The sequence below is a fragment of the Balaenoptera borealis genome, assembly GCF_965194805.1.
Source record: "Balaenoptera borealis genome assembly, chromosome: 7".
Lineage (NCBI taxonomy): Eukaryota > Metazoa > Chordata > Mammalia > Artiodactyla > Balaenopteridae > Balaenoptera > Balaenoptera borealis.
This window is the reverse complement of record NC_138864.1, coordinates 75,833,630-75,847,655: the sequence shown is the minus strand read 5'-3', so window position 1 is coordinate 75,847,655 and position 14,026 is coordinate 75,833,630. Positions and strand designations below refer to the sequence as shown.

At 39.3% G+C, this 14,026-nt stretch overlaps 1 protein-coding gene across 5 annotated transcripts in view; it reads right to left on the bottom strand.

Moving 5' to 3' along the window:
- The window catches only part of LOC309631749 (uncharacterized protein), a 673,620-nt gene that overhangs the window by 356,180 nt on the left and 303,414 nt on the right, over positions 1-14,026 (bottom strand). The window contains exon 1 of one of the 5 annotated variants that reach the window (XM_082398658.1): positions 1,534-11,848. The exons of the other annotated variants lie outside the window; for them this stretch is intronic. Within the exon in view, the coding sequence (XP_082254784.1) occupies positions 1,534-1,695 (162 nt within the window). The 5' untranslated portion in view covers positions 1,696-11,848. Of the gene's footprint in view, positions 1-1,533; positions 11,849-14,026 lie in introns of those variants that run through there. 5 annotated transcript variants of the gene reach the window in all.

The following is a 14,026-nucleotide window of genomic DNA, read 5'->3' as shown; positions in this document are numbered from 1 at the left end:
GAAAGCTTTAAAAAATGAATATGATACTCAAATTGCAAACACTCAATATAATAGTTACTTACTCTTTGGAGATAAGGTACTAAAATAAAAATCTCAAGTTTATCTGGGATATTACTTTGCATTTTTTACTGAGTAAAATTCTCTCTTAAAAATATTGTGTTAAGTTTAAACTGTCTGTGATCTATAAGCACATGCCTCCAAGTCATAATTAATATGGAAGTCCATGCGGTCAGAGACTAAGACTAAAGTATATGTTAAATAATTCTGAGGGTTTTCCCCAAAGAAACCTGAGCTAAGAAGAAGCATCAAACCAACATCACTGTTGAACTCTACTTCAGCTCCCTAATTAACCAACTATCCTTAGGTGATCTGGGGATCCAAACGAAGTCACTGGTTACCCTGACCCACAGAAAGGACACTGGATATTTTTGTTTGCAGTAATGAAGTATTTGTAGACACACTGCACATTGCAGAAATACTACAGCTACCGAAGAAAGGGCATGCATACCAAAAGGGGGAAAAATAAAACAGAATGCATTTCAACGTAAATAATTCTGCCTTAATAGCAATACCAAGAGCCATGCAGCTTTCTGGCCAGGGTTTAAGATAACAATGCGGGCCATCTATACCTGGCAGAAAAATAAATCTTCCAAATACTCAAAAGGTACTTGTCCTGTTTTAAGCATATGTAATGGGGGAGAAGGATTTTTCCCCTCTACCTCCAGGTGCAGTTGAGCTGCCAGCAAGTGAGAGTAATGAGTGGCCCAACCTCACACATGCTCTGCTCTCTGCACACCAGGCACACATTTGTCAAGGTGTAAATTATTTACAGTGGTCTCCGAAGGCTCTGGAAAGTTAGTGCATTTCCTTAAAAATAAACGAAAAGGAAATCCTGGAACGAGTATTACATGAAATAGGGGCAAAGTAAACGTATATTCTAAGTATTAAAGGTTGTTTTGATTGGGAAAACACGCACACATTCTTCCTAACACCAGGTGAAACACCAGGTTCTAATTATTCAGTTCTCTATTTCTTCCTTGTCACTTTAGACTCTAAGAACATGAATAGCAGTGTTTAAATGTACGCATGGCAACTAAACAATGGCTTAAGGGCTCATCGTTTGAGCAAACCTTCACTGAGTGATAACAGCCACCCAAGAAACGCATAATTATATAATTACTTCGTACTGACTCCATCTTCTAAAGACTCAAGAATATTCGAAACTTCAAAGGAGCAAAGATGCAGCAACTCTAACTTTTCACTTAAACTCAGTTGTAAGCAGAACAGTGAGGTTGACATTCTGTTTAAGAGAAGGAGGGAAGGATAGAAGGAAACCAATCATCTGTATTAAACAATGAATCAGCGGTCAGAATGCTTTCTACCGCAAGTAACCAAATACTTGACCATATGAATCTTAAATGATAAAGTTATCCCACTTCCTCATGTAACAAGAAGCTTGCAGTAGCAAGTCTAGGATTGGTTCATTAGCACAAAGACGCCAAACCACTGGGTCCAAGAGACTGATTTGCTTACCCTTCTCCTTACAGCCTCAAGGTGCTGGCTCACGCGTCCAAGCAGCATATCCCACTGAGAGATGAGGTGTGAGTACATGGTCTCCCTAAGGGAGCACAGGGGCAGGAAACGCATTTCAGGCACCGGCGTCCGAAGCAAGAAGAAAGAGGGGAAGAAAAACATCACCCCATCCCGAAGCGCTCTCTCTTATCAAGGAGAAAAAAATGCATTTTCCTTAAACACCTCCCCCCCAGCAGATTCCCTGCTGTTTCTCATTGGTTAGCAGTAAGTCACATGCTCACACTTCAACCAATCAGTGGTGAAGGGCGTGGGGTTGCCACGTTGGGTCGGACAAACCAGCTTCACCTGGGGGCTGGTTAATTAAGGCCTGAATAGAATCAGGGGATTGTTAACAAAGAAGAAGAGAGAATGTTGTTAGACAACAAAAAGTGCCACAACTACGCTTTTTATACCGAAGGTCAAAACATTTGACTCAAATGGACGTTTCAAGGAAAGTAATTTCTCTTTTTTCCCAAAGTAATGCAGAGTTTCAACTTTACAATTATAAGCAGCAGCTCCTTGGATGACCTCCCCGCTGGTATAATGAAGCACTAGGACATAGGTGCTCTCGTGCTTTCCAAGGTGGTTAGAACACCCAGTCAAGTGAAACGCCACAGATTCAAGTCAGCACTCTGAACTTCCCCAGAAGGGCGTAAGCAATCACTGCAGAGTCTAGAACACAGAGCTACAGGGGAAAATACAGCTAAAGAGAAAAAAATGCATATTAGTAGCTTCTACTTCTGAGCAGTTTTTCAGCTTAAGTGCAACCCGTTGCTATAATCTGATCAAGAGGTATCAAAGGTGAGGCTAACTATGGCAAAGAATTTCTGTGCTGGCAAGTTAAAACACTGATTGTTCCCCAAAATGGAGTGGCCAGCTTAGATTGTATCAAAGGACTAATAAATATCATCCCCTAGGACTTGAAACTGAACCAGAAATAACTCAGCTTGAGATTTAAACAATTTACCCTACCCTTTGTTACTGTGATTCTTTCTTATTTCAACTTGATCTGAATGTTCTGCTAGAAACCCCATTATGAGAACACAGTGGGGTGACAGCCAGTAGTTCCCGCAGTTGTTAATCTGAAATTCTAAGCGCAGCTCTGATCTTTCTGGACTCTGAGCTAATTCATTCACAGACGTTGAACTAGGGCCAACCACTTCAGGTGCCTACAATAAGAGATAAATGAAAGAGTTCTTCACGGCCTATTAGGGACACAGATGTAAACAATTACAAGGTGATGTGCAGGAAGAAACAATCTGGAAAAGAGGGAGCATAACATGCAGTGCTGTGTACTCAGGATGGGCTTTGGTGGCAGAAGGGGTTCCGGCATCACCCAAATTGGAGTCCTATGTACCTCCAGCCACACTCCTCTACTAAGGAGTTAAAAGTGCCTCTTTCCCCACTTTCTCAAGTCCCACTCTCTTGTGAAGAGCATGCAATCTGGCATTCATTCTCAACACTGGGTTGAAAGTATTCTCAGGTTGTTTGGATTTTTTTTAATAAACCACATTTTCCTATAATTTACATAAAATACAATGCACCCATTTGAAGGGCATAGAACAATGAGATTTTAATACACATATATATTTATTTACTATATCCATCAAACATGGAACATTTACATCACCCCAAAAAACTCCCTCATGCCACTAGCCAACCATTGATATGATCACCCCAGGCAACCACTGATGTGATTTCTATCCCTATAGATTATTTTTTTCTCTTCTAGACTATCATATAAATGAAATCATACGGTAGGCATTGTACGTCTGACTTCTTTAATTTAGCCTAATGTTTCTGTGGATCATTTGTTTTGCTACCTATTCTCAATATTTTATTTCTTTTCATTGCTGAGTAGTTCATTTTACAGTTGTACCATGGTTTATTTATCAAAACACCTGATGAGGGACATTTGGGTTGTTTTCAGTTTTGGAGTTTATGAATAAAACTACTCTGGACATTCTTATACACAAATTATTAGATAGATATACATTTTCATTTCTCTTTCTTACATACCTAAGAGTGAAATTTCTGGTCATATGATGAGTGTATGTTACTCGTTAAGAAACTGCTTTAAATGGCTTCCCAAAGTTGTACCATTTACATTCCCACTGACAATGTCTGAGAGTTCCGATTGCTTCACATCCTGACCAACACTTGCTATTGTAACCTAGCAGGACCCTTTGGGGCCTTCATGGGACAGACCCTTCTCCCCACATCCTCTGCCTCCCTCATATTTGTAGAAAAGCTATAGTCTCCCAGGCTTCCCCTGAGTCACAAAAGCCTAGCTCAAGAATTACTGATTGAAAGGATGTGAACAGGTAGCGACAAAAGTAGCAGTTGGGCCAGGAGAAGTGGTAACAATTTAAACAGTAATCAGCCACGTGTCAGTCACAGAATCTTTAAGTTTCTCCCTGAAGTACCTAGATAACACTATCTGATGCACATTTCCTGAGTTGTTTTATAGATGCTAAAATCCCCACCATATGGAAGACTTTAACTACTGGATGAACACAAGCACATAGCCCCCCGACCTACTGGAGCCTAAGGACTGATAATATTAGCCCTGTGACACAGCCCCGTTACCTCACCATCAACCAATCAGAGAATCATGCATGAGCTGATCACACCCTTGAGACTCCTCTCCCTCACCTTCCCCTTAAAAACTCTTCCCTGAAACCCATTAGGGAGTCTGGGACTTTTGAATATGAGCTGCCATGTTCTCCTTGCTCTACCCTTGCCACAAACCTGTCTCTGCTCCAAACTCTGACGTTTTGGTTTGTTTGCTTCACTGTGCATTGGGCACACAAACTTGGGTTCGACAACATTATCATATATGTTTATTCATTTATTTACTTGTTCATTTATTTTATCAATTTTACTGGATGTCTGTCGGTATCTCATTATGATTTAATTTGCATTTCCATGACAATTAAAGATGTTGAGCATCCTGTCATGTACATATTGATGATTCTTATTTTCTTTTATTAAGTGTCTGTTCCAAGCCTTTGCTCATTTTATATAAGTTGATGAATCAAATTGTTGATTTCTGCCAGAAAGCCTGACAGAATTTTGGCTGAAATTGCAACGAATCTATAGATCAATGTGTGGAGAGTTGATATCTTAACAATACTGAGTTTTTCAATTTAAGAACATGGTGTATCTCTCCATTTATTTAGGTCTTCTTTAACTTCTCCCAGCAATGTTTGGTAGATTTTTGCATAAGGGACTTGCACATTCATTATTGAATTTATTCTTGTGATTATAAATGAGTTTCTAAATTGGATTTTCTAATTGTTCATTGTTAGTGTGTACAAATGCAGTTGAATTTTGTATAACGATTATGGTGGGTTGAATAGTGGCCCCCCAAAATCTGTGTCCACTCAGAACTTGTGACATTATTTGGAAATTGGATACTTGTGTTAGTTAAGGATCTGAAGATAAAATCATCCTGGATTTAGGGTGGGCTTCCTTATAAGGAGATGAGAGGACACAGAGAGACACACAGAGAAGAAGGCCATGTGAAGATGGACGCAGTGACTGGAGTTAGACCTGGGGCCACCAGGTATGAGCTGAAAGAGGTGAAGAAAGATTCTTCACTGAAGTCTTCAGGGAAGATTGTTCTATAACCAGTTTTCTAGCTGTTATGTAGACAAGCCTCATGTGATACCTCGTTGTGCATTTTGGAACTAGTTTATTTTGGCATGTGTGTTGGTTGTCAGTTTACTGCTTCTTAACTCCAAATCCACAATTCTTTGTTCTGCATTTTTAGAGTAAAGCAAAACCCCTATGAACATCTCTCCTTTGTTAGCTGGCACAATGTTAGGCTTGCTCAACAGAGAGGGTTGGAGGGGCACTGGAAGAAATAGCACAGAAAAGGGCTTCTTTTCCCAGTTCTAGGGGGATTTTTTTCCCTTCCTCTGGTATGGCAGCTGGCCGCAGGGGAGCTCACTCTCCAGCCAATTTCTCTGACACTCCAGAGGGCAGCTTTCTACAGTCCAGCTTCATGCTTCGTTGCCAGAGAGAACTTCTCCACCATCTAGCAATCCCCAGCCATACCCTTTCCCATGATGTCTGAATCTCTTGTGGTAGGAAGGGATGGCTTCCAAATTCCTTGTTCCTTTTTTGGCTGTGCTCCCTGGGCCCTATGGTAGTAGCAAGTCCTATATTCCTTAGAGTCCCTTTTCTACTCATTTTAGTTATTAAACACTTCCACAAGTCAATGTTTTTTAATATATCAAAAATAACTGCTAATGGAGTGACATCTTTAAAGTACTGAAGGTGAAAAACAAAACTGTCAGCACAGACTCGTGTATGCAATGAATATATCTTACAAAATGAAGGAGAAATAAAGACTTTTCAAATAAACAGAAACAAAGTCTGTTACTAGCAAACCTACACTATAGGAAAGATTATAAAGTTCTTCAGGTAAAAGTAATAATGCCAGAAAGAAACTTTTAATTACACAGGCAATAAAAAGCACTAAAATTGGCATAAACAAAGTTAATCTAAAACTCAAGGTTAAAATGTTTCCAAAGTCCAATGATTGTCTAAAGCAAAGATGGTAGCCATGTCTTATGGGATCTCAGCACAGGTAAAAGTATAATGTGTGGCAAAACTAGCACGAAAGATGGAAGGGAAGATTGGGGATACATTGCTGGAAGATCTTTACATTACATGTAAAGTGGTATAGTATTATTTGAAAGTAGAATGTAATTAATTAAAAAAATCACAAGAAATACCTATGACAATCTCTACAGCAAGAGAAATGAAAACTTGTATTCACACCAAAGCCTGAACAAATACTTTTTGTGGCTGTATTCATAATCACTAAAATATAGAAGCAACCCAAATATCTCTCACCTGTAGAATGAATAAACCACCTGGCACATCCAGACCACAGCATACTACTCAACAATAAAAAAGAACAAATTCCTTACTACTCAGCCATAAAAAAAAAACGAGATAATGCCATTTGCAGCAACGTGGATGGACCTAGAGATTATCATACTAAGTGAAGTAAGTCAGACAGAGAATGGCATATATCATAGGATATGACTTATACGTGGAATCTAAAATATGATACAAATGAACTTATTTACAAAACAGAAACAGACTCACAGACATAGAAAACAAACTTCTGGTTACCAAAGGGGAAATGGCGGGGAGGGATAAATAAGCAGTTTGGAATTAGCAGATACAAACTACTATATATAAAATAGATAAACAACAAGGTCCTAACTATGAAGCGATCCATATCTTAAAGAGGATGCAATAAACACTAGGACTATCTTTCAGCCCATGTATACTTGATCTTACATTCAAGAAGATAGTACACATGAAGATTTCCCCGTGCTTGCTTTTGAGAAAAAAGAAAAAGAAAAGGATGTGTGTGTGTAAAACAGAGAGAATCCAGGTATAACATGGTCTTTATAAAAATAAGTTGACCTATCATAAAGGAAACGGATTCATATACTATTAGTACTGAAATGGGAAGAAAATGGAACAAGATTTTCATTTTCCTCTCATTACCTTGGAGCTTGAAAAGATGAACAGGAAGCAAGAATCTGTCCAGAAATGCAACCATGTTTTCACAATCTTTGTAAGCCCAGACAGGATAAAGTCCAACATCTGCAATTTGAGAAATGATTTTTATCATTTTAGTACATATATTTTAGCCCATGAGGAGATACTCTTTCTTCATGCTTTCTGCAACGCATAGCCTTATCCTCTAAAGACTTCATTTTCCCCAGAATGACCTCACAGCCAGCTGAAAGGCCAAGATGGGCTGCCTGACTGATTATATCCTGGGAATATTTACATAACTTCTTGATGGCAGCAAAATACTGAAAAGAGGATACAGGAGATAAAGTAATGGAAGCTGGCCTGACTTAAGCCTCATGTAATCCCTAGCCTCTCCTAAATCACAAGGTAAGATTAGTCAGTGATAAAAATTATTTAACAGTTGGCAGCTGTCTGAAAGCCTGCATTTTTCTTTTGAGTGGACTGTCAAATTTAGAGAATTTATGACCTGACCTATCAAAGATATTACTTTCAAGTCCTTGACCAATTTAATAAACATTACAGACAACTATTATTATGGTTTTTTTTTTTAATTTTATCATTTTTTAGCTGAATTCCATCCAGCCTGGTTCACCTAGTAAAAATGGCTGAATGCTACATCAAATGATAGTTGCAGCTAATCAGGCCAAAGCTCAAGAAATGCATTTCTGCTCTACTTCTGACTTTTGAAGGACTTCCATTCCAAATGTGCAAAGGAGACATTTTTCTTTCCTATATGTATAGCAAAAATAATACATTCCCTGACCTCTCAAAAACAGTCTCAAATTTTACCTTATAGGAAAATAAGAAATCTTTTATCTTTTTTTTTGCAGTCCAAGATATAATGTTACATAAAGCTCCATGCAATATAATGCAATTTTTAAAAATTTCAAATGAACAAGGATGATTCACAATGATATCCAAAGTACAAGGTTTTATGCAAATATATCATTATAATAAGCTTATTTGATATAATTCTGATCACCATTAGGATCCCTGCATTATAACATTTATTTAACAGCTTCCACGTAGCTCAATTCTTTTATTGCAACGTAATGCGGATATACTAGTTTTGAGTCAAAAGCGGATTCTGCTGTGATGAAAGTACCTGAGATTTTTCTCTCCAGGACCCAATATAAGTTTATTTATTAGATTTCTTCATCGATGAAAGATATAGTGAAGGGGAGCATTATACTCTGTTAAATTTTAAAGCATGTAACGTAACATATCAAATCTACAGTGGATAAAAGCATAAAGAAATTCTCTTCATTTCTTTTTCTAATGTGTGGTCCGTGGCCTAGCAAAAATACTATGCTCCAGACACAATGAAATGCATGTACTCAGGAGAACTACTAACATTTAAATATGTTCTAACAATTCAGGCACAAAAAGCCACCACAGCAAAGCTGACACTTTCTCTCCATGATCCTGTAATACTGGACTCAATGTCAACCTCAAAAAATACATGCATGGGAGTTACAGGTTCACCCGAAAGTCAACAGTATAACTGAAAGAGAAAATCACAATCCACCGTTGGCTCCAGGGAGTGAGAATTAAAGAAAAAAATCCTGTTTCTATTTTGAATTTTGTTCAGGATGGTCTGTTTGGTTTAGCAGGTGAGGGATGAAGAATCAGTAAAAACCTAATTTGAGCCTCACAGTTATAAATGTTGAGCATTTTCTTAAAGCCAACAATATTTTCTTTAATTAAACCAAAATCCTAATGTAGTACTCAAAACATCCATTTTTTATAGTTTAAATTTCAGATTTAGAAATAGTTAAACTGTAGCAACACTGGTAAGGTAAATATTAACGATCAGAATGACTGTTAGGGTTCCAGCAATCTGAGTGTTATTAATTAAGGGATTTATTACAGATATGAGACTTGACCCAACTGTGGGAGAAGATAGGGAAGTATAAGTGCAGAAGGCAAAGGTTGGGCCCAGCTCCACTGAACAGGAAGGGGACCTAATGAAGAAATCTGCAGATGACTGTTGACTCTGCATTTGTTGGTGAACCCAAAGTCGCTGTAGGTCAGCAGGGCCCACAGTGGGGAAGAAAAGCTGGATGCTTTTCTTGGTAAACAAACCAAGAGAACAAGACAGAACGAAATCTGCAAAGACGAATTTAGATCAGTGAAGCCAGTGGAATGTATCTGTCTCTCAATGCTTCTAACCTCAATCGCACTGGTGACCTACAGTTGAAGCTGGTACACTTCATCACAGAGCTACACACATGCCTGGCCTGGGACTCAGAGACAGTAAAAGGGAGATCTGGAGAATCTGCAAGCACAGGTGATGTCTTACCTCAACAAGATGAGCCAACAAATCAGCAACAAATCAGCAAATACTCCCTATTTGATGTTCTGTAGTATAGGTTAACCACTTGTGAATACATCTTATGTTAGACAGTAAAGGAATTGAAGTGGGCAATAGAAAAGAATGGATTAATATGTATATTACAATTGGTAAGATAATATGCAAATAAATTCATATCAAGATAAGGAAGAAATTATCATAACTATTACGGTTCTCATTCCTCATTGGTCATATAGTTGTAGCTGGTATTATACCTTCCTTCTTTCACTACCTACTACATATTCCCTTTGCCTCTGAAGCAATTTGATTGTTCAAGTTTCCTCACCTGGTGAGATAACTCAACCCTTCATTTTTGGAGTATTTGGGCCACTTGTATTAGATTATTATAGTTTTCCTATTAAGTCTTATTACAGGTGATGGAGGTACTAAGAGGCACCCCAAGGACATCTGTATTCCAGACATGCTCCTCCCAAGCCCCCACAGCATGGTAGCAATACATTTGTTCTCTTCATAATCGTGATAAACAACCCGAGCCAGGACAGCACCCCCTTCTTTGCTGGTTGATTCACTAGCATGAAAAACCCCAAGTGGCCAGTACCAACTCCCAGATTAAGAGAACCTGTACATGTCTCCTGGTGAAAGAATTACTCCCTTGAGAACTCAGACCTCTAAACAAGCAGAGCCTAAAATCACTAGGAGAGGGAACCGACATTTTGCTAATGGATCACCAGGAGAACTGTGAGAGTACCCACTCTCATTTTTACCCTTTGATTCCAAGACCCACAAATCCTGACTTTGGGAGAACAGGACCATGGATTGGACAGTGACGTAGAGCATATACCACATCCTGGAGGATGCTGCCCCAACCTTGCCACGTGCTGTCATCTAGCTGGTGCTGTAATAAAGTCTTCAAAAGACCATTTCACCACTCCATCTGGCCTCTTCTAGCTACTACAGACGGTTAAAAAAAAGCATTTTCCAGGTAAATAGTGACATACCAAGTTATGAAGGTATGTCGGTTTGCTCCCAAAACAAACCACATCTGGAACAGCAGCTAGAATTGGAGTTAACACCCAATTAAGGGGATGCTAATCCACTGATATTCTCCAAGATCCATCTGTCTGCTGAGCCAATATGCAAGTTGTGAGGACATGAGTCACCATTTTTCAAGCACACGGTGGGGGCCATATTCTCTACAGTCACTTCAGATGTGTACTGTTGTCTTTGATTTATGACTTTGGTAGACAGAGGAAGATCTAGGCGCTACCACCTGACCTTTCTTATCAAAATAGCCACCTTACCACCTTGGTCAGGGAACCAATGTGGGGATTCTGCCAGTGCTGAGCATGCCTATTTCAACTATGCATTTGCAAACCAGGGAAACAAACACAGGATGGATTTAAGGACCCACTGTCCCACTAATATCCAAATCAAAACTTCTTTGATTACCTTGCATCCATAAGCCTCTTCTCTGACTAGTGGACCACAATGGCATTTGGGGTTTCTTCGAAAAAGTGTCTGTCATGAGACCACTATCCAGTAATTCCCTAAAACACTGGTTATTTACCCTTCTTCAACTTACCACCCTGGTAAGTAGCAGTAGGTCCCTTTGAGGAATGTTGAAAAAATTTCCAGTATAAAATGTTGGCTATGTCAAAGGATCCTTCCTCAAGGAGACCTGGCCTTCCCTTCATTCAAGGTACTCTGGGTCTGGAAACCGGCTTGTGTTTGGGAATTGATTGAGAAGAACGACTCCATTGTTGTTATTCAAGACAGATCTTTGTTTCTAGACCTAGAGTTTGCCACTTAAACAATTCAAGTAAGACTACAAGCGACTGTAAAAATATTTCAATTTTATAGACACCATGATCATCAAAGATCTCCCTCTCTCTTTACAGGTCGAATTCTGATTACTGCTTTAGTTCTGCCGTCCAGTATGGTAACTACACCCACCTTGCTTCTGGCAATTAAGTGCCACTTTTTGGTCCCTGCCCCCCAGGGACCTCAACATCCCCTTTGAATTCGAGGAGTCCAGTTTGATGACAGCATCCGGCTGTCAGTCCTGACCTGTAGAGAACTGCCACTATAGAGCTCTCCAGGGATGCTGAGCTCCTTTACAAATATATTTCTTAGAGCTCAGATGAAGGGAGTGTCCTCTGGACCCTCCTGTGGGACATGGTTCAGGGTTGGGTGCACAGGTCTTATATAACAGATCCACTCTTGCATCACAATCTTTCTAAGCCTTTGAATACCTTTCTCTACAGTACATCAAGAAACTTCTGAAATTTCAACTTCAATTAGTATAGGTCATCTTTGGGCCCCTGTTTCAGTAAACAAGCCAAGGAAACTCTTAGAGTCATCCTAGCTACTTAAGCTAAAATATTAAATCCAGAATCTCTGCTAAGTTCATCCAGATCAACAAATTCAGCCCAAAACAAGATTATATTTCTCCCACACTGTTCCAACTACCTTAGAATCCATTCCCATACATGTGCTCCAGGATTCTGTCAATATAATTAGTAAAACTGCAGTTATCTTGGCATGTATGGCAGTGTTTCATGTATCGTATTTTGTATCTAACCCTCTAAGCTGGCACCAGGATTTTTAGTCTGATTACAGATCTAGAAGGTACTGGATGGAAGTAGGTCTTAAGAAGAATCAGCAGTGCTTTGCAAGGCTTTTACCTCAAAGGAGGCTTCATGTTCTTCAGGCAAGTAGAGCCTACCCTCCACAGACAATGGAAAAAGAGCCTCTTATTCTAGCAGACTCAGCAGAATTTGAGTCCAATGTCCTCCGCTTTATCAGGGTCTGTCCATATGCCCTCACTTCAATGTTTTGGTTTCCACTTCTTGCAAATCAATATAATCAACATAAGAAATTCTGTAAGATTGTACATGGATGGACCTAGAGATTGTCACACTGAGTGAAGTAAGTCTGACAGAAAAAGACAAATATCATATGATATCGCTTATATGTGGCATCTAAAAAAATGGTACAAAATAAATTGTTTATAAAACAGAAATAGAGTCACAGACATAGAAAACAAACTTATGGTTACCAGGGGGGAAATGGGTGGAGGGATAAATTGGGAGATTGGGATTGACATAAACACACTACTATATATAAAATAGATAACTAATAAGGACCTACTGTATAGCACAGGGAGCTCTACTCAATATTCTGTAATGGCCTATATGGGAAAAGAGTCTAAAAAAGAGTGGATATGTATGTACAACTGATGCACTTTGTTGTACAGTAGAAACTAACACATTTTAAATCAACTATACTCAATAAAAATTAAAAAAAAAAAAGAAAAGAAAGAAATTCTTCAAGGTTGTGAATTCAATTTGCACTGAAATTTAGGCACCTTCAGGACTAGACTTCAGGTTTGGTTTTCAGAAATCTCAGCCCTGTGTTTACAGAAAATAAAAGTTTATTTTAGGGCAGTCATAAACGCATTTTAGTCTGTTCTCTGAATCTTGAGACTTGAGACCACCATTTTCTTTCTTCAAGTTCTCCCCTACACTTAGAAATAGCCCAGTGTCTAGCAGAATACCAGTCCCAGGGGAGGATTCCAAACACTTCTGCCTATTGCATCTTGGTATCAAAGTGACCAGGGAGAATACAATAGAGTCAGGCACTGGATGGAACAATATTTTACTCATAAAGAGAAGAGACAGAGCAAGATCAGCATCAGTAGTGGACATCAGTCACCCAGGGCCAAAGGGTCTCTCCTGCCAGCTGACACAGGACATTTGGCTCACATGCACCCCTCTCATGCCTCAATAGATGGCTTCTATCCCCTCCTCTCAGAGAACAGACATAGCATCGGGGTCAGCCAAGTTCTATATGATGCTCTCACATAGCAGAACAAAAGAACATACCTTGGGCTAACAACAGAGAACGATCTTCCCATGCAAAATGATAAGCTTGGCACTGGCTGTGTGAGCTCTTTCTCCCAAGCTCAAGGCCCATCTTGACGAGGTTGAGCGGGAGTCGAAAGACTCCTGCACCAAACTGCCTTTCTCAACATGGAGCATGAGCATCTTGCCATAGCATGTCATGGACCCCCAGTGTCCCCTTTATCACTGGCAACAGTGTCATTAATGCTGTTCAATTTCATCAGATCAGAAAAATACTTTCAGATAATCCAGAACCAGTACAGATACCCTATCTTCAAGTTTCTGTTGCTATGGAAGCTCCAAAATCACAGACCACATTTGGTACCCCTGAGTGACAACTGAAGGGAAAAATCCTGCTTCTATTTTGAATTTTGTCCAGAATGATTTAAAGTTTACTCAGTAGGTAAAGGGCTAAAAAAAAAACTAGAAAATTAATTTAAACTTCAAAGTTAGATCACATTCTTAAAGCCCACAAAATTCCATTCAATTAAGCAAAAATATAAACAATGTTCGAAACCTCCAGTGTGGGACTTCCCTGGTGGTGCGGTGGTTAAGAATCTGCCTGCCAATGCAGGGGACACGGGTTCAAGCCCTGGTCCGGGAAAATCCCACATGCCGTGGAGCAACGACCTGTGTTTACAGAAAATAAAAGTTTATTTTAGGGCAGTCA